At 41.8% G+C, this 20,715-nt stretch overlaps 1 protein-coding gene across 10 annotated transcripts in view; it reads left to right on the forward strand.

Moving 5' to 3' along the window:
• Positions 1-20,715, forward strand: part of RANBP17 (RAN binding protein 17) — a 352,447-nt gene that overhangs the window by 302,506 nt on the left and 29,226 nt on the right. For 9 of the 10 annotated variants that reach the window (XR_008313461.1, XR_008313459.1, XR_008313462.1 and 6 more), the window contains one exon: positions 13,795-13,893. Coding sequence is in view for 3 of the 10 variants with exons in the window: in XM_053284861.1 (XP_053140836.1) it covers positions 13,795-13,893 (99 nt within the window). In the remaining 7 variants the exon portion in view is untranslated. Of the gene's footprint in view, positions 1-10,947; positions 10,987-13,794; positions 13,894-20,715 lie in introns of those variants that run through there. The other variant, XR_008313460.1, reaches the window with a different exon arrangement.

Consider the following 20,715-nt stretch of genomic DNA (forward strand, 5'->3'; position numbering starts at 1 on the left):
GGCCTCTGTCTGAAATGCTTGATCTCTGCCATTCTCTCTTTCCCACAGAAGTTGCAACACTTATTTTTGTATTCCCTTCTTAAAAATGAAGGTTTAATTATTTATTTTAAATTTTAAAGTACTGGCTGACATCCTGACAAGGCTGCATGCCCCGCTATGTGAGATGCGGCTATGTAGTGGAAGGTTTCTACTAACATGGCTACGCGCGCGCAGAAGGCTCCCTGCACTTCGCAGAAGGCAGGGAAGGGGGCGGGCGGACGGACGGACATCTCCCCGCCGCCCGCCCGAGCGCTTTAGCACTCGGTCCGGGGCGAGATTTAAAGAGCTCAAATGGCTTGAGGGGGCTTTGGGGGCGGCAGGGAAGTATCCTGCCGCCCGATTTTGAAGTCAAGAAGGAGCCCCGGAGCGGCGAGGGATTCTGCGGCGCATTTTTTAAACTAATTATGGCGCCGAAGCAGCAAAGCGCGGGAGGGGTGAGTAAAGCCCCCCCCGCCCTTAATGGACCCCCCCACCCCAGTGCCGAGCCGCAGGTCCGCGGTCCGGTGCACACCCCTATGGGGCAGTATAAAAATGTATTGAGACAGACAGATAGATAGATAGATAGATAGATAGATAGATAGATAGATAGACATGAAATTGCTGATCTCCTAGCAAAAATATGTAACTTGTCCCTGCAAACAGGCTCTGTACTAGAGAACTGGAAAATAGGTAACATAGCTCCAATTTTCAAAAAGTGATCCAGGGGGCATCCAAGAAACTGTAGGCTATTAGCTTAATTTCGATGCCAGGTAAATTGATGGAAAGCATACTTAAGGACAAAACTGTTAAGCATATAGAAGAATAGGCCATGATGAAGGAGAACCAGCATGACTGCAAGAGCAAGTCTTGCCTCACTAACCTTTTGAAGTTCTCTGAGAGTGTCAGCAGACATATGGATGAATGTGATCCGGTTGACATAGTATACTTGGACTTCCAAAAGGTTTTTAACAAAGTTCCCCACCATGGCTCTTGCATAAACTAAGCAGTCATGTGATAAGGAGACAGGTTCATGTGTGGATTGGTAACTGATTGAAAGACAGGAAACATAGGGTAGGAATAAAGTGTTCACAATGGAGGAAAGTAGGAAGTGGGGTCCCTCAGGGATTGATACTGGGACCAGTGCTCTTTAACTTGTTCATAAATGATATAGAAGTTGGGGTAAGCAGCGAACATTTGCAGATGACACTAAACTGTTTAGGGTAGTGAAATCCACAACAGATTGTGAGGAGTTGCAAAAAGATATCTCCAAACGGGGGGGGGGGCGACAAAATGGCAAATGCGGTTCAATGTAAGCATGGCGGGGGGCGGCAAAAGTTCACAGTATATACACTGATAGGGTCTGAGCTTTCAGTGACTGACCAGAAAGGAGATCTTGGGGTTGTGGTTAACAGCTCATTGGCATGGCAGCTGTGAAAAAGGCAAACTCCATGCTAGGGATTGTTAGGAAGGGGATTGAAAATTAAAACACTAATAGCAGACCCCTGCTAACTTGGCAAAGAGGCAACTTTTAATGTGCTGATTCTCTTTATTTAGCAGGGGCAGAGTAACTGGCCCTATCCACCCCCAGCACAGTACCTCCGATGACTGTTGCTGGTATCTATCTTAAGTTGCTTTTTAGATTGTGAGCCCTTTGGGGACAGGGTTCCATCTTATTTGTTTGTTATTTATCTGTGTAAACCACCCTGAGCCAATTTTGGAAGGGCGGTATAGAAATCGAATTTTTATTATTATTGTTTACACAGTCAGACAGGTGTTATTGAATGGTTTGTTTTATCCAGACATCGAGTCCTTCCCAAGGACCTGGGATGGCTGAATTTTATTATCAATGTTGTTGCTGTTGTTGTAGATATCGTCACAGAATATAGGCTGTTCCCAGTAAAGTTGCTTTTTATAATTGGTGGTGATTTGGCTGGTGGTGATTTCTGTGGCCCCTATGGTGTTGAGCTGCTCTTCAAGGTCTTTTGGAATTGCACCTAGGGCACCAATTACCACTGGGATTATTTTGGTCTTCTTCTGCCACAGCCTTTCAATTTCAATTTGTAGACCTTTGTAATTTGTGATTTTTTTTTCTCTATTTCTTTTTCTTCTATTCTGCTACCCCGTGGTATTGCTATGTTAATTATTTTGACTTGTTTTTCTTTCTTCTCGACTACAGTTGTATCTGGTGTATTGTGTGGCAGATGTTTGTCTGTTTGTAGTCTGAAGTCCCATAATATTTTTACATCTTCATTTTCTACAACTTTTTTCAATTTTATGGTCCCACCAATTTTTGGCTACAGGTAGCTTGTATTTTTTGCAGATGTTCCAGTGTATCATCCCTGCTACCTTGTCATGCCTTTGTTTGTAGTCAGTCTGTGCGATCTTTTTACAACAGCTGATTAGGTGGTCCACGGTTTCATCTGCTTCTTTACAAAGGCGGCACTTGCTGTTTGTTGTGGATTTTTCTACTTTTGCGCTTATTGCATTTGTTCTTAGTGCCTGTTCTTGCGCAGCCAGTATTAAACCCTCTGTTTCTTTCTTCAGGTTGCCATTCTTAAGCCATTGCCAGGTCTTGGTGATGTCTGATTTTCCACTTATATTGTGCAAATATTGACCATGCAGGGGCTTATTTTTCCATTTTTCTGCTCGGTTCTTGACTTGTTCTTTCTTGTAGGCCTGCTTTGTTTCATTGGTGTTGAATAGTTTTGTGTTATTGACCATTTGAAGTGCATCTTCTTCACTGTCCTTGATATATTCTTCAAGGCCTCTTTTCTCCTCCTCTACTGTTTGATGGACTTGCAGCATTCCTCTTCCACCTGAGCTGCGAGGGAGGTATAGCCTATCGACATCACTGCGGGGGTGCAGAGCATGACTGATGGTCATGATTTTCCTGGTCTTACGATCTAGCGTCTCTAGCTCTGCCTGGGTCCAGTCTAGTATTCCTGCAGTGTATCTAATAAGAGGTATAGCCCCAGTGTTTATGGCTTGTATGGTGTTCCCGCCATTGAGTTTGGACTTGAGGATTTTTCTAACTCTCCTGATGTATTCACTTCCCATTTTTCTTTTAACTTCAGTGTGTGTGATGTTATCAGCCTGGAGAATGCCCAAGTATTTGTAATGTTTTCTCTTCCAGGTTCTTGATCTTGCTTCCATTGGGCAGTTCTATTCCTTCTGTTTTTCTTATTTTCCCTCTGTTCATTATTAATGCAGCACACTTGTCTAGTCCAAACTCCATTGCTATATCGCTACTGAATATACGGACAGTGTTTAGCAGTAATTCAATTTCTGACTGGGACTTTCCATACAACTTCAGATCGTCCATGTACAGCAGATGGTTGATTTGACTTGATGTTTTAGATGTTTGGTATCCGAGGCCTGTTTTGTTTAGTATTTGTGAAAGTGGGGTTATGACGATTACAAACAACAGAGGGGATAGTGAATCCCCTTGGAAAATGCCTCTTCTAATGCTAACCTGTCCAAGTGTCTCGCCACTGATTGTTAACTGTGTACTCCACATGCTCATTGCTTTTTTAATAAATATCTGGATGTTTTTGCTGACACCAGTTGTTTCTAAACATTTTAGTATCCATGTGTGAGGCAATGAATCGAAGGCTTTCTTGTAGTCAATCCATGCAACACTTAGATTGGTTTTTCTTCTCTTGCAATTTTCTAAAATCATTTTGTCAATCAGCAGCTGGTCTTTTGTGCCTCTGGTGTTCAGGCAATTTCCTTTCTGTTCAACTGGAAGCTGTTTGTTAGTTAATAAGTGTTGCATCACTTCATCTGCTATTATACCAGTTAATAATTTGAACATGGTTGGCAGACAGGTTATTGGTCTATAATTACTTGGAACTGCACCTTTTGCTGGGTCTTTCATGATGAGATGAGTTTTCCCAGTTGTTAGCCATTGTTCAATATCACCTCCTTGCAAAATGTGATTGAACTGTTTTGATAGTTGTTTATGAAGGCTTGTTAGGTGTTTAAGCCAAAAGCCATACAGTTCATTGTCGCCTGGCGCAGTCCAATTTTTAATTTTCTTTGCTCTTTCACTTATTAATTCTGGTGTTATTTTTAGATCTTGCATTTGCTGGTTACATTTTTTGATCTCTTTCATCCAGCCTGCTTTTTTATTATAATCTATTGGATTGTCCCATAATTTCCCCCAGAATTGCACTGTTTCTTCTTTATTTGGTGTTTCTAGGTTTCTTGCAGTTTCTCCTTCTATGCTTTGGTAGAAACGTCTCTGATTCGACTGGAATTGGAGATTCTGCCTGTGTTGTGTAGTTCTGGCTTCATACCTGCTAATCTTCTTCGACAATGCTGTTATTTGCTGCTTTATTATTTCCAGGACTTCTCTAATTTTCCTTGAATCGAGGTGGTATTTTTGGATCAGATACTGTTTGGTGTTTTCAGCTTCTTGTCTTTCATATCTTTCAATTTACTAGCATCTGATCTGAGCCTGGAGATTTTATTTTCTAATCTAATCTTCCATTTAGGTGATGTACTACTTGCTTTTTTTACAGGTCCATTGATCTTATATCCAAGCTCTTGTGTTGTTGTTGTTATTGTTGCTGCACTGTACATTAGTTGGTTTGTTTCTTGCAAATTATTGGTTGTTATTTCTGCAAGTGCAGCATTGACATCTTTTAATACCTGAGCAAGTTGTTTTTTGGCAACTGTTTTTAGAGCTGGAAATCGAACCCTGGTGGTTGTTTGGTTCATGTGCTCAGTTATTTTTTGCTTTAGTTCTTGTTGCTCTTCTGTTAAACGGCATTCAGGTTTTTGAGGTGAAGGCAAAGGGGAGGTTGCCTGGTTTTGATTTTGAAAGAGTTCAGCAACAGTGGTATCCTCTATTTCCAACACCTCCTCCACCTGCGCCTGAGCAACTGCTTCAGTTGGTGGTAATTCTTCTTCCATATCTTGAGCCTGTGTTGCTCTTTGCAGTTCTTCCAGCTCAATTCCTGTGAATACTTAATTTCTTATTATGAATCTTCTCTGGTCTGCTAGCCTTTGTTCTGTTATTTCTGTATCTGGATGCCTCTCTTTCCAAATTTGGTACATTCTTTTTAAATAACCTCTTCTAGTTGGACTAGACTTGTAATAGCAGATCATTATTTCCTTGTTGGCATTTTTCGTATATTTTTTTCGGTTAAGCTACGTTTCTTCCAGTAACTTTGCTGTCTTCAGCCCTGGTTGCTCAACTGAAGATCCTGAGTCCTGTTGCCCATTTGCCACCAGATGTCCAGGGACTTCAGCACCTGGCGCAGTCCTTGTTGACCTGGGCGATGATTTATTAAAGTTACATCTCACCATATTGTTGATGGGAAAGGCACTCTTTGTCTGGCTCCTCTGGTGAGACCTGTCCAGTATGGTTGGACCTCTGGCATAGCTCTCACCTTCCTCAGAGCTCACAAGCCCCACAACCATACCAAGGCAGTGCCTCACTGGGGGATGATGATGATGATGATGATTATTATTATTATTATTATTCCCTTATACAATTCTGTAGTGCAGCCACATTTGGAGTACCTTTTGATACTTTGAGAGCTGAGTTGGATTTATCTTTAAATGCTAGCTGGCAGTTACATCAGCTAAAACATTTGCTATCAAGCCTTTTTTGTCCTGATGCGATTGCAACTTCTGAAACTTCATTTCTATTATTAGACCTGGAACATCTATTGGATGCACCTAAGCCTGTAACTTTGCTCTATCAGAAGTTTAAAGACAATGATAAAGTTGATATGGATTATATCTGAGATCTTTGGAACAATTATCTTGTATACCCTGTCTAGGGATGTGCACGGAACCGGCAGTTCCACCAGTTTAAAGGTGAGGGGCATGCCTTTAAGGGTGGGGGAGGGTGCCTTTACCTTTCTTGCCAGATTTTCCCCACTGGCGCTCCATTTAAAAAGTCTCTGTTGGGGTGGCAGCATACCTCCCTGCTGCCCCGGTGTCATCCTTGACCGTAAGTAAAAGGAAGTACCCAGCGTGTGCGCGCACACCAGGCATGGGCACGCACACATTGCACTCACTCACGTTCTGGGCACTTCCTTTTACTTCCAGCCAAGAACACCAGGGCAGCAGGGAGGTATGCTGCCACCCCAATGGAGACTTTTTAAATGGTGCGCCAGCAGGGGAAAGGTGACAAGAAGGGTAAGGGCACCCTCCTCCACCCTTAACAGCATCCCCCCTCCTTCAAACCACCCCCTGCCAGTTCCATGCACATCCTTAACCCTATCTTATTAAATCAATGGCAACTTGATTTGAAGGCAGTGAAATGTGCCTCTTCAGATCTCAAAATGCAGCTAAAATAGCAGAAATGTTTATTCCATGTTTATTGGACACCTCAGAGACTGTTTAACAAGGGATATTCACAGACTTCTAGATCCTGGAGGTATGATCTGTCTGAGGGTACACATGAGCATATGGTTTTGTCCTGTCTGGTTTTTGTGCCATTTTGGCCTGAAATCCACAAGGTTGTTAATATGACACTGCAGCGGTCATTGCCTGTCAAGGGCATTCATGCTTTATTGGGGTACATCAAGAATTGTGGATACTTCATGCTTTAGGGCTTGCTAAAAGGATTATAATACAGCACTTGAAGGACAAATTTACTCCTGAATTTCAACTTTGGATAACTGACATGTGTTCCTTGTCAGCATTTGAACTGGGGTTTTTTTCTGACTGAAAAGTAAAGAGGAATTTTCAGCTATTTGGTTGTTTTAATTAATTGTTTGTTCTTTGAAAACAAATGATATATCTCCTTAGAAGAGGGCGTGCTCTCCCCCCCCCCCCCCATTTCTTTTTTTCTAGGTAGGTTGTATTTTATTATGTTAAAGTTATGCTCAAAGGATCTCCCCCCCCCCCGCAGTTATACTTGTATATTTAATTGTTCTAGAACCAGGGGTCATCCCATGAAACTGATGGCCAGGAAATTAGGACCAAGAAAAGGAAGGACTTTTTCACACAGCACATAATTAATCTGTGGAATTCTCTGCCATGGGATATGGTAATGGCCACTAGGTTGGATGGTTTTAAAGAAGGCTTGGACAAATTCATGGAGGACAGGTCTATCAGTGTCTACTAATCTGGTGGCTATAGGTCACCTCCAGCCTCAGAGGCAAGATGCCTCTAAATACCAGTTGCAGGGGAGCAACAGCAAGAGAGAAGGCAAGCCTTTACCCCCTGCCTGTGGGCTTCTCAGAGGCATCTGGTGGGCCACCATGTGAAACAGGATGCTGGACTAGAGAGATCTTGGGCCTGATGCAGCAGGGTTGTTCTTATGTGATGCTGTGAAAATCATGTAATATCCCTGCTTGGCATCTGAATACAACCTGAGATCGTTCTGAGAAAGGACATTTAAGCCTGTAGAAGTGTGTGAAGGATCAGTAAGCTTGCACTCAAAGCTTGCATGCAAGCCTTTTACATCCTGCAGTTTATTGCTGTCTGGAAGGATCCAAAGAGAGTTCCCTCTTCTTCTCCAAAGCCTAAATGGAATCAAGGACAAATATCCTGTAACCTCCCATCTCCTGCAGATGACACATTTGGAAAGCAACTCAAAATGGTGTTTGTCTTTTTTGCCACAGCATCACAGTGCTGACTCTGAAGTGCAACATGTGATAACGCTGGTGCAGTGGTGCACCCAGGCAAACTGGGCACCCGGACCGCCCGTGACGTCACGGGCGTGCGACACTGTATTCTAACTGCGCAGGTGCACTGGAGCGCCTCGCAGTTCTCAGAAGCCACTGAGACGGACAGCTTAGCGGCTGTTCCCACTCTGGTCGCCACCATGGGCAGGGGGAGGCCTACTCGCCTCACGCACACTGCGCACATGGACGGCTAGAGTATTGGGGAGGAGGGCTTGTGACAGGCTCACAGTGGTGGCAGGAGGCCCACCCCCACCCCATCTTTTGGAGGCCCTGTTGGGCCTTGGAGGCCATGGACGGGGGCCCCAGTTTAGGGCCAAAAAGCAAATTAAGCATTGAAATATACATGAAATATAATTCCCTCCTCAGTAGATATTTATACATTTCCCCCCAAATAATGTGTTTACATTTATCTGTATTGACTGTTGTGCTAAAACACAAGCTCCTATTTTATCAAGGCTATTTTTGAATTTTAATCATATCTTCTATATTGATTGTAGCATCTGTCAATGTTATGAGCATATTGCTCACTGCATCACTGATATCAATAAACCTTTGTAGAGTACAATCTTCCCCTGCTTTGGATTTCCAAGCAGTTGGGCAACCACTTGAGTTATGTCTGTGTTGCATTAAATGTTTTTCAACATTTTGGGGAGGCGGGGATCCATGAAATCCATAAAGTTCAACAGTTGTGTGATATGTATTACTTTCCCCACTTTCCTATATGCTGCTTTGGTAGCTTGCTCCTGAAGGGTGGCTAACAACGTTTCTAAATGAATACATTTTTTCTGAGTTGCCAAATTGTAGTTCTGCCTGCCTAGTGACCAGACAGACAATGCTCCAGAGACCACCACCGTTAGCAGTAATCCCAAATGCACAGCATTGGGTTCAGCTTCTAAAACAAAACAGCAAAGTTTGAACACAAAAGGTACAACCTTGTACTTTAAGTTCTCTTGTTTATACTACTACTACAACAACAAATATTTATATACTGCTGCAAATATATACAAATATATACTATATACTGCACTGGCTTCAATGTACCATTCTTATGCTGCAGCAAATCACTTGCAAGTGGAGAACACAGGCAATGCAAGATGCCTTATACTCACATTGCATCATATTTTCATGCAGAGACCTTTTGCACTCACTGGGTAGCCACAGATAGTTGCCATCTGTACTGCAAACCATGAGAGTACCAGTATCCTGTATAGAAAGCAGCTGTGGGACCAGAAGCATATGAAGTTGTCTTACATGGAATCCGGTCATAGTACATAGGAAGCTGTCTTATACAGAGTCAGGCCATTGATCTGTCTAGGGGACTCTCTGCATGTACTGCTGAGCTGCAGCCCTGTCTCCTTGTTCCATCTAGCCAGTATTGTCTACTCATCAATGACATCACCCATGATCTGATTATGGATGAAGGGGCCGACCTGGTATGTATCACAGAGACTTGGGTAGGCCAGTCTGGTCACAGCTTCTTCCTCCAGGGTACTCTGATGAGAAGGAGGTGAATGGATGTGGGCGGGAAGGCAGAGTGGTTATAGGCTATAAGAACAACATCTCCTTTACCAGGATCCCTGTTGAACTGTCTGACCATATCAAATGTGTGTACTTAAGTTTGGGGACCAGGGATAAACTGGGACTTCTGTTGGTCACCCTGCAGCCCAACAGAATCCCTAACTGAGCTGATGGACTTGGTCTCAGGTTTAGTGGTAGAGTCGCCTCAGCAGGTAGTGGTGGGGGATTTCAGTGTTCAGTTTGGGGTGGCTCAGGAGTTCATAGCAGCTATGACACATATGGGCCTATCCCAAATGGTCTAGGGACCAATGCCCTGATCACATACTTAATTTGGTCTTTTACTCTGCTCAGGGTGGTGTTCCATGGGTGAGGACCCCTGTGATTTCCCCAGTGTCATGAACGGACCACCATCTGGTTAAGGTTGGACTCACAACCACATCCCACCTATGCAGGGATGAGGAACCTATTAGGATGGTCCACCATAGAAGGTTATTGGATGCAATTCAAGAAGCCTTGGAAGGATTTAATGTTGGCTCTGCCAGTGATGCTGTTGATGCCCTGGTTGAAAATTGGAACAGCAAATTCACAAGGGCAGTAGACATGCTTGCTCCTAAGAGTTCTCTCTGGTCCACCTCAAAACTGGCCCCTTGGAGTACAGAAGAACTACGGAGGCTGAAGTGGCAAGGTAGATGACTGGAGAGCAAATGGAGAAAGAATTGGCTCGAATCTGACAGGTTACTACATAGAAGGCATTTGAAGAACCATGCTCAGGCAATGTATATGGCAAAGAAGCAATTATATTATGCTCGCATTGCATCCGCAAGCTCACGCCCAGCTGAGTTGTTCAGCTGTGACATTTTAAAATGAGTTCTTTGTGGATAAAATATCTCGTATTTGGGCGGACCGACTCAGACCCCACAATTACTGCAGTGTCTGATGCAGAGGTGTCCAGCAACTCCTCTTCTTGGTTAGACTGGATCAGTTTCAGTCTGTGACTCCTGAGGATGTGGACAAGCTGCTTGAAATGGTGCAGCCTAGCACCTGTTCTCTTGACCCTTGCCTGACATAGCTTATTATATCTGGCAAGGGGTTTGTTGTAGAAGGCTTAGTAGATATTATAAATGCTTCTCTGAGGGAGGGCAGGATACCAACTTGTCTTGAGGCAATCTTTAGACCTCTTCTGAAGAAGCCTGCATTGGATCCCTCAGAGAAGCAACTATAGACCTGTCTCCAATTTCCCATGGTTGGGCAGGGTAATTGAGAGGATGGTAGCCTCTCAGCTCCAGGCAGTCTTGGAGGAAACCAATTATCTAGACCCATTTAAAACTGGCTTTTGGGCAGGCTATGTCATGGAGACTTCCTTGGTCGGCCTGATAGATTATCTGTAATTAGGAATTGACAGAGGGAGTGTGACTTTGTTACTCTTTTGGATCCCTAAACAGCTTAGGCCCTGAATATTTAAGAGAACATCTTCACCATGAACTGCACCACCCATTGAGATGATCTAGAGAAGTTCATCTGCAGTTGGTAGCTGCTCGTCTGGTGGCTACGCAGGCCCTGCGTAGGGATGGGCCTTTTCTGTTGCTGCTCCAAGGCTATGGAATGCACTCCTTGTTCAAATAAGAGCCTCCCAATCTCTGACAACTTTTTAAAAGTCTCTATAGACACAATTATTCACCCAAGCTTTTTAATTGGATTGTGGTTTAAAATTGTTTTAATGTTTTCATTTTTAATCTGTTTTATGTTGCTGTTACCCACCCAGAGATGGAAGTTTGGGACAGTCTACACATTTGAAGAATGGATAGATGGATGGATGGATGGACGACAGAAGAGTTTCATTTTGTAGTCTACGGGGGGGGGGTGGATTTCTATTTTGTGTTGTGTTTTAATTTTCTCCACTGTTTGTGCGTGCATGAAAATAGACTCGCAGATTGATTGATGCAACATTTTCTGTCTTTATGCTTGAGTAATACTTGGTCATCAGCATGTGATGGTACTAATAAAGGAAAGCCTTGTTTGTACTTCACAGTGGACATCTAATGTTAAAGTTTCAAGTAATGTGGAGTGGTTTCCTTGTTCTGAGTGGTTTGCAGGGCTAGGATTATGTTTTTCATTTAGTGAAACATGTTATTTGACTTATTCTTGGGCAGTTATTACAGTCTGCCTTCCAGTGTGTGTCAGTTCTCTGGGGGCTCAATTCACTGCTACTCATTGGCCTTGAAGAAATAATTTGATGATTTTCCACATTTTCCTTGTATTTGATATTAGGGTGAATTTTTTTCCCCCATAGCTGTGAGTTAAGTTTTTCTTTGTGACATTTTACAAATCTGATACTTTAAATCTATTCAGATGCAATCTGAGTTTTGTACTTGGAATATTATAGCTTTGAATGACCTATTTATTGGTGTGGGGGGGGCGTATTCTACTTTATAAATTTGCCTATATAACACATAAGGTACATGCAGGATTTCTACTTAAATTATAGATAACTGGAGTATCTTTCGAGGCCAGAGAGCTTTTAATAGACTTTGTAATTTTTGAATTATCTGAACTCAGCAGAAATTGGTTCCAGTTAATAGTAGAAGTCTGGTTTTAAAAGTAGGCTTCTGTAGCATCACATCCTCCATAAAAACAGAAATAATTCAATTCCTTTCATCCTCCATAAAAACAGAAATAATTCCATTCCTTTCATTAATTCTATCCTTTATTTTACTAAGTAATCTTGCTATTATTATTTATTTATTTAGAGTGGCACTAAATGAATACCACAGAATTTGTCATTCACAGGCCGTGGAGCACAGAGAAAAATAAAAGTTTGCAAAACATTGTAGTTGGGAGATAGAAAGGGGGAAGCGTTGTCACCTTGATATCGTAGCCAATAGAAGCTATGTAGATGCATTCCTACTAATATGTAACAATTGCAATAGCAATTAATGTGGATCCTGGGAAAAGTTCACTTTTTCCCATTGACAAAATAATGGTGACTTGAGTGTAAAGTAGTTATATCCTTGTAACAGAACCTTATGCAATGGTTGTGCTTTAAGTAGAACTAGCTGATCCGGTGCAGACCATCTGCACCCCTAGTTCTCCATGTCATTTCTCCCCTCCCTTCAGCCCCAGTCTGTTCTTCCTTCCCCCACTCCCTTCAGCCTCAGTCCGTTCTGTGCTTGGCTTGGCTTTCCCTCCCTGTCCACCGGTGGCGGTTTCCGTCGCCAGCTGGCATGGCCAGCGCTTTCCCTCGCCGCCAGGCTGGGCTGTGGAAGCTTTCACTCCCCGCCCGCTGACGGCGCCTTCCTCTCTGCCGGCTGGCCACTGCTTCCATTTTCTTCCTGTCACAGCGCAGGCAGCTGCATGCAAACTCTTGCAAGAGCTGCCACACATGGGATTAGTGATGGATATATTTAGGAGAATATGAGAGAGAAAGAGGGAGAGGGAGAGAGAGACTGTATTTCCCAGACTATGGGAAACACCTATATCCGGCAGCAGTGATATAGGAAGGTGCTGAAAAGCATCATCTCATACTGCGTGTGAGATGGCAATGGTAAATCCCTCCTGTATTCTCCCAAAGACAACCACAGGGCTCTGTGGTCAACAGGAGTCGACACCGACTCGACAGCACACTTTACTTTATAGCACTTCAAGAGTTAAAGGTCTAACAGATGAGATAGGCGGAGTAAATAAAGGAAAGGCTGCCTCCTCTAAGAGACTTCTTAAGTATTGTTCTTCTAGGCTGCTAGTCTTTCCTTACAAACACTACAGTGGTGACTGGACTACTTACAGCACTGAGTAGCAACTATACATTTTCTGTACTAAAAACTAATCAGATGGGGAAATGGTTGCAAGCAATCCCAAGCATGAAGTGAATTTGTTCTCATCAGAATATTGTTAACAGATTATAACAAAGGAGGAGGATATGGATTTCTATAGGAAGGCCTGAGTTCAAAGCAAATTGTCCAAGCAAGCTGAGCATTCTTATGTTTTATCCCGTGTTCTGTAGTCATTTCTTAAAATAATTATTAACTGCACACACTGGTGCTATTGGTAATCACAATAAATGATACAGGAATAACTATGATATTTCAGAGATTAACAGAGATAGACTACGTTATGTCAAGAGCAAGAGTAGTTTCCACAAAAAAAGATTTTTCTATCTGTGGACAAAAATTAGTCATACATAAACAGCTTATGGAAAACAAGTCCTGAGAGGCAAGGTTGAAGGAAATGGGTAAGTTAGCCTGGAAGACAGCAAATTGAGGGAGACATATGATAGCACTCTTCAAATACTTAAAGAGCTGTCATAAAGAGGGCAAAGACTTGTTCTCAGTTGTCCCAGAGGGCAGAACTAGATCCAGTGGGCATAAGATAAATGAGGATAAATTTCAGTTGTACATTATGAGAAACTTCTTCACAGGAAGAGTGACAGTTGAACCAATTACCTGTTGAGATGTGCTCCCCCTTGCTTGGAGGTCTTCAAATAGATGCTGGGCAGCTATCTGTTAGGAATGCTCTAGAGTAGTGGGTTGAACTAGATAGTCTACAAGACACACACACCCCTCAATTCTGTGATCTTATATATTAAACAATTGTTTGAATTTTCTTTTCCTTTCAGATGATGTCGATCCTCATGAACACCATAATTTTTGAAGACTGTAGAAACCAGTGGTCTGTGTCAAGACCTCTCTTAGGCCTCATACTCCTCAATGAGAAAGTAAGTATTGCATAACTACACCTTCACTTAGATTCAAAATTGCACAACTCTGTTTGTGAATTTCCTGCTGGATCCTAAACAATAAGCTGCTTTGTATTCCATTCATGAGGGTACTGGAATGGAAGGAATGAGAAAGAAAGCTTTTGAATCATGCAGGGATGCTCAGAGACTGCCAGTAGTAAATGTAAATCATCATTTGCATGTGAGGGTCGAACTTCTAAGCATTCTTATACTACATGTAAAGCAGTTCTCTTCCTTGGCATTGGTCATCCATAGCCAAGCGATTTAATTTAGGAATGTCTCCCTTTAATATATAGTTCGTAAACACCTATAGAATAGATAATGTAATAATACCATATGGTTGTTGCAGAAGGAAAGGGGCCTTTATAGGTGGTGACAAAAGTCCCACCTGGAGAGCAGTAATGGATTATCACTCAATTGAGACCAGTTCCAACCTCACACATGCACACACAATGGCATTTCTGAATGCTACAGATATCCAGTTCTACGATGGGCTCCTTTCACTTCTACTGGAATGGCCCCCATCATGTAGTCTTTATCAGGGGTTGGTGAGAAATGAGTGAGAGACCCTGAAGAGAGCAAGGTAAAAGGCACTCCTGTGCCCATGCAATTACTATACCTCCTCCTTACTACAGGTAGACAAGAACCATCAACTTTTCACAGCTTCTGCGGTGTCCATTTAGTTGGAGCTAGGACCCTGGCAGCATCAGCTCTCAGCTGCAATGTCTCAAAGTGACCACTGGGGTGGGGAGTGGGCATTAGGGTCATGGATAAAAGTGCTGGACTCCTCCCCTCTTAGTTCTTCCAGTGTTAGTCTCCATTTTTTCTCTCCAGAGATGGATGTTTGTTTTTGCGCTCTCTCTCTCTCGCTCTCGCTCTCCAGCCATGATCTATAGATGAAATTAAGCTGCAGGCTTTTTCACATGTGTTTGTAACCTTCTTTAAATAAATCTCTCTAGTTCTTCAATACTAAAGAACAGTCTCAAGACCTATTGCTTTTTTGCTTTCTCACCAAACTGGTTTTGCTTTGCTATTTGGAGACTGAACCGCCATTCTTCCCCTACAAAGGGTTATGAGGCCCGTTAGCCAGTGAACAAAAGAGAAAAGCCTAGAGAGTTAAATAGAAATTAAAGCAAAGAGAAAAGCTTTGAAAATGGAGACAGCACAAGGATTCCAGATGATTGAAAAGTTGCAAGGTCCTGAGTATGAGTTCCAGTCTTTCAAGATGGAGATACTCCTCAAAGAGTCATGGACTTGTCAGTGTTCTGCACACCCAGCATTCTGCAGATGCTGGAAAGGAGCAGAAAGAATGGGACAGAGCAGATGAAAAGGCATCAGGAATGATTTGCTTGGCAGTGAGTGACCCCATCTTAGTGCATCTAAGAGACAATGAAAATGCAAAGAATATGTGGGAAACTCTGAAGGGATTATATAAAAAGAAGTCTGTGGTTTCCAAAGTGCATCTAGTAAGAAAACTGAGCAATAAAAGACTTAGAGAAGAAGTCTTTATCTCATTCTCTTTATCTGCCCAAGCACATAAATGAAATGTTAGAAATGTCTAGGCAACTGCAAGCTCAAGAAATAATCATTCCAAATGCAGTTTTGATAGGATTGCTGTTGAATAGTTTTGCCACATTACTTTGATATTGTGACTAGTGCCTTGGAAGTCAAGGAGGATGCAGACTTACAATTTGTAATTAACCGTCTAGAGGACTTTGATTTGCACAGAAGGGAAGAAAAGCAACCAAAGGAAAGTGAAGAAAATGCATTTAGAACCTTGCAGAGAAATAAGAAATGCTTTATTTGTGGAAGCCCCAAACACTTGCAGAATAAGTGTCCCGAGAATAAAGAGTTTGCAGACAAAAGGAAAGCAAAACAAAATTGCAAGGAGAGTGAGTCATCTGAGAACACAGAGTATAGAACTTACAAGCAATCAGGGATTAAAGCTAATAAGCAAAGGATATACCTTGCAAGAACAGATAAAGTTTAGGAAGCGAAGTCTGAGAAATGCAGCAGTGGCAATTGCATTGATTCAGGTGCTACAAGCAACCTGATTAGAGAAAGGGAGAGATTTATAAACCTAGATACAAGTTGTAAAATCCTTATATACTTGGCAGATGGAAAACTGATGTATACAGAAGGGAAAGGATCTGCACAGTTGCTCTGCAAACTGGAGAAAGGAGAAACCATTGGATTAACAATTGAAGAAGCTTTGTATGTGCCTACTCTAGAAACAAGTCTGATGTCTGTAAAATATGCTACAGAAAGGGGCTGTGAAGTAAAATTTAAAGGAAGGCACTGTTTCATTACTCATAAACAGGAGTTGCTTATGAAAGCAGTTTTACAAGAGAATGGATTGTTTGAAGTAGAATGTGTGACTGAAAAGGCCAAAACTGTGAAGGAATGCACACACAAAGAAAGTCTGAATTTGTGGCACAAAAGGTTAGGTCATAGAGATGCCAAAATGATATGTCAGGCTGAAAGGTTGGATTTGGTAAAGGGTCTAAAATTAGCCCCCTGAATCAAAGTGTGCATGCTGTATAAGAGCAAAGGCAACACGACCTGCTTTTCTTCCACACACAGAAAAATAAGCACAGCATCCTTTGCATTTAATTTGTAGTGGTGTTTATGGACCTTTGCAAGTTAATACATCAGGAGGGAATAAATAAGTTCTTACTTTCATTGATGACTATTCTAGATACGTACCTGTTAAGTGAAAAGGGACAAGTACTAGAAAGTCTTTAAAAAAAATTGCAAGAGAGCAACAAGTTTGGGAGAAAGCACAGATCCTCCACACTGACAATGGTGGTGAATATATTGGGAATGATGTTGTAAGATTCCTTGAGGTGGACATTGAACACCAAAAGATTGTTCCTTATACTCCGGAGCAAAATGGAGTGGCAGAAAGAAAGAACCATTCTCTTTTGGAAATGATGAGATGCATGCTCGTAGATGCTGATTTGGCTACTAAATTTTAGGGAGAGGCAGTGATGACTGCTACTTACCTACAAAACAGATTGCAAGAAAAGGCCACAGGAACAACACCACATGAGTTATGACATGGCAACAAGCCCACTTTGAGTCATATAAGAGTGTTTGGATCTAAAGCATACACCTATATACCAAAAGCCAAAAGGACCAAACTCAACTGTAGAGCTAAGATAGGAATACGTTGGCTATTCCATAGGATGTAAAGGATATAGGATTTTAGATCTTGCCACAGAAACAATTAAAATATGCAATGAAGTGCAAGTGAACAACCAACCGCTAGTGAATTGCTAAGCTTAGAGCCCATTTTAAGTTGGAGAAATAATCAAGGCAATATGGCCAAAAGGAAGGATCCACTTTAAATGTTACACCTGGCAGTGATTCAGCAGAAGAAAATGCTGATGACAAAGGGTGTGACATTCAACACAACAAAATAAAAAAGTTCCACTTAAGAAACTTTCCTGCATTGCAAATGGAGAAAGGTTTCAAGAACCAAGTATATGGAAAGAAACTGATAACTTACCTGCAACTGAAGCACAAAACTGGAAGGAAGCTGTGAAAGAAGAAATGGAATCATTGCACAAAAGTAACATATGGATACTCACAGAGCTACCTGAGGGAAGAAAGACTGTGGGGTGCAAATGGATTTTAAAATTAAGCAAAATGCAGGAGGAGATGTCCAGCATTACAAAGTGAGACTGGTGGCAAAGGGATTCTTGCAAATATATGAGGAAGATTATGATGAGACATTTGCTCCCATTGTAAAACACACCTCAGTAAGACACTCCTAAGCATTGCAGCAACAAAGAAAATGCAAGTGGATCTCATAGACATGAAAACTACATTTCTTCATGATATCAAAGAAGATATTTATATGAAACAGCCTCCAGGATTTGTGGAACCTGGTTAAGAAAAATGTGTATGTAAGCTGCAGAAAAGTATTTATGGTCTAAAGCAGGCTGCAAGAGCCTGGAATGTCAAATTAAACTAGCTGCTAGTCAATGAGGGATTTACCCAAGCAAAGGCTGACCCTTGCCTGTACTCGAGGTTCAAAGACAACAGATGGACCTATATACTTAATTCCGTTGATTATCTGATAATTTGTTATGAAAATAGAAAGGACAGCCTTGAAATAATAAAGTACCTGAATAGTGAGATAGAAGTAAAAGAATTTGGGCCTATTTCACACTATCTTGGGATACACATAGAGAGAGAAGAGGGTGGAAACTATTTGCTTACCAAAACCAGAAAATAAATGATTTGCTAGAGTATTTGGAACTTACAGAGGCCAAAGAAACAAGTACATCTATGGAGACAGGTACCTAAAACAGGAAGAGAGTGAACTTCTGCCAGACAACAGTGAGTACAGGACAGCGATTGGCAAACTTGTATATGTAGCTATGATGAGAGCAGATATAGATGCATCTGTGGGAATCTTGAGTAGGAAATTAATCACACCCAGCAAAGCTGACTGGACTGCAGTAAAGAGACTAGGCAGGTACCTAAAAGGGACAATTCAAGTTGTCTGCTAGTAGTAGACCCAAATTAGTAGGTTATATAGATGCAGACTGGGTTGTGGATCAAACAGACTGGAAGTCAACCAGTGGTTATGTATTCCTTTTTGGTGGTGGAGCAGTTAGTTGGCATAGCTGCAAGCAATCAATAGTTTCTCTCTCATTTACTGAGGCAGAATATGTATCTGCCACTCAAGCATGTCAAGCGGTGGCGTGGTTGCACAAGCTAATGTCTGATTTCAACATAGACGAGCCAAAACCTACTGAGATGTTCGAGGATAATCAAAGCTGAATCCAGATCTCACAAATAGAGAAAAATAAATTTAGAACAAAACACATTGAAACAAAATATCGTTATGTGCGGGATGCACAAAAAATGGGACTTGTAAAATTGATGAATTGCCCAAGTCAACAAATGGTAGCAGATGTGCTAACTAAGCTGTTGCCCAGGGATCGTTTCAGAACCTTGAGGGAGAAGTTGGGGCTTATAGACAGCAGCACGAGCCGATGAAGAGAAGTGTTGGAGCTAGGACCCTGGCAGTATCAGCTCTCAGTAGCAATGTCTCATAGTGACCATTGTGGGGGCAGTTTAGGGCTATGGATAAAAGAGCTGGACTCCTCCCCTCTTCGTTCTTCCAGTGTTAGTCTCCATTTTGTCTCTCCAGAGATGGATGTTTGTTTTGATCTCTCTTCAGCCATGAGCTACAACTGAAATTAAGCTGCAGGCTTTTTCACATTCATTTGTAACCATTTTTTTTAAATAAATCCTTGTAGTTCTTCAAAACTAAAGAACAGTCTCAAGACTTCTTGCTTTGCTGCTTTCTCACCAAACTGGTTTTGCTTAGCTATTTGGGGACTGAACTGCCATTCTTCCCCTCCACATTTAACACCAAATACATGCCTACCACAAATATAGTTCCTTGTTGTCTTTCCTTAGATTTGAAGACTATCTCGGGAAACCTCTCTCCGTCTTAAATACTCTGGTTCTATTTTTATTTTACCAGCCAACCCCATATTTCTGCTTCAGTGCATGCCTTATACTTGGCTCTTGCTGTCACAATAATTGCAGGTGCATTGTTACACCTCACTGGTGCAACAAAGATGTACCCACACAAGGAGGTCATGTAGCTGACCAGATGCTCAAAGTTGCTCGCTTCCCTATGCTCTCAGTCCCCTTGCACACCAAGGATAGCTGATAGCTTTGCATTGTTTACTGCAACATATATGGACTGAGGAAGAGGTTTCACAGCAGGAAATCCTGTTGCACTGTGCAACACTAGTCTTGAATGCAAGTTCCCAACTTAGCAGAACTCGCTGTCTCAGTATCCATGCACTAGTGCAGTGTTAATCTGGATGCCAGCCACTGTCTCTCAACTGACTATCTCTGTGGCAGTGAGTTCCAACATTTTCCAGTCATGTCACATTGGCAAAGTCTGCTGTTGTGTAAATGTGGGTCTGTGGACTTGAAGCTGGGGTCAAATGCATAGCTGGGAAGGAAACCGTTTCAGTGCAGTCATGTGAGCCAGTCTGAATATGAACAAGCTTGCTGCAGATGCTAAGGGATTGTTCCCGGAAATATTGACCTGTAGCGTTCTCCATACTTCAGTGCGAGTTTTGACTTTATTCCAAATTCGTTTATCTCCTGGGCAGTCACAAGTGGCAGTGCATTACTGCTTTGGAGAATGAATTGTCTATACAATAAGATGGTGCTGGGAAAAAATAAGACACTAAGATTAGCAGCAGCCGCATACATTAAAATTCAAACTGAAATCCCAGCCCTGGTAGGAAACTAATAGAAGAAGAAAATATATCAAGTATAGAAGCGCCGTCTCATCATTCACCTGTGCTGAAGGATCCAATTTTAACCATATCCAATAGCACTGTCATTCATCTTCTTGGTGTATTATTGTGATTTAAATCCAAGCTCCATGCGAGGAGCAGTTCTTTTAAAATGATTGAGAGGGAATAAGGGCAAATTCAGTGTTTAGAAAAAGTTTATGACATCACAATATTATCCTTTACAGATGGAAGCAATATTTCCTACTTTGGGAGGAAAACTAATCATTTTCTATCTGCCCTGAGTCACTGCATCATTATAAAAGGCGGAAATAAGTAGTCTTATGCATTCCCAATCTTGTTCTTGGCAACATTTTGTTTAGCCAATGCTTCTGATTTATAGTATTAAATATTAGTCTGACTCCATATTAATTATGTGGTTTTTATTTTAGCAGCTTTAGTGTAAGAAGGAATTAAATATTTCAAAAAGAGATATGGTCATACAATCATGAATAGTAAGAAA

This window comes from Hemicordylus capensis, chromosome 1 (genome assembly GCF_027244095.1).
Source record: "Hemicordylus capensis ecotype Gifberg chromosome 1, rHemCap1.1.pri, whole genome shotgun sequence".
NCBI classification, from domain to species: domain Eukaryota; kingdom Metazoa; phylum Chordata; class Lepidosauria; order Squamata; family Cordylidae; genus Hemicordylus; species Hemicordylus capensis.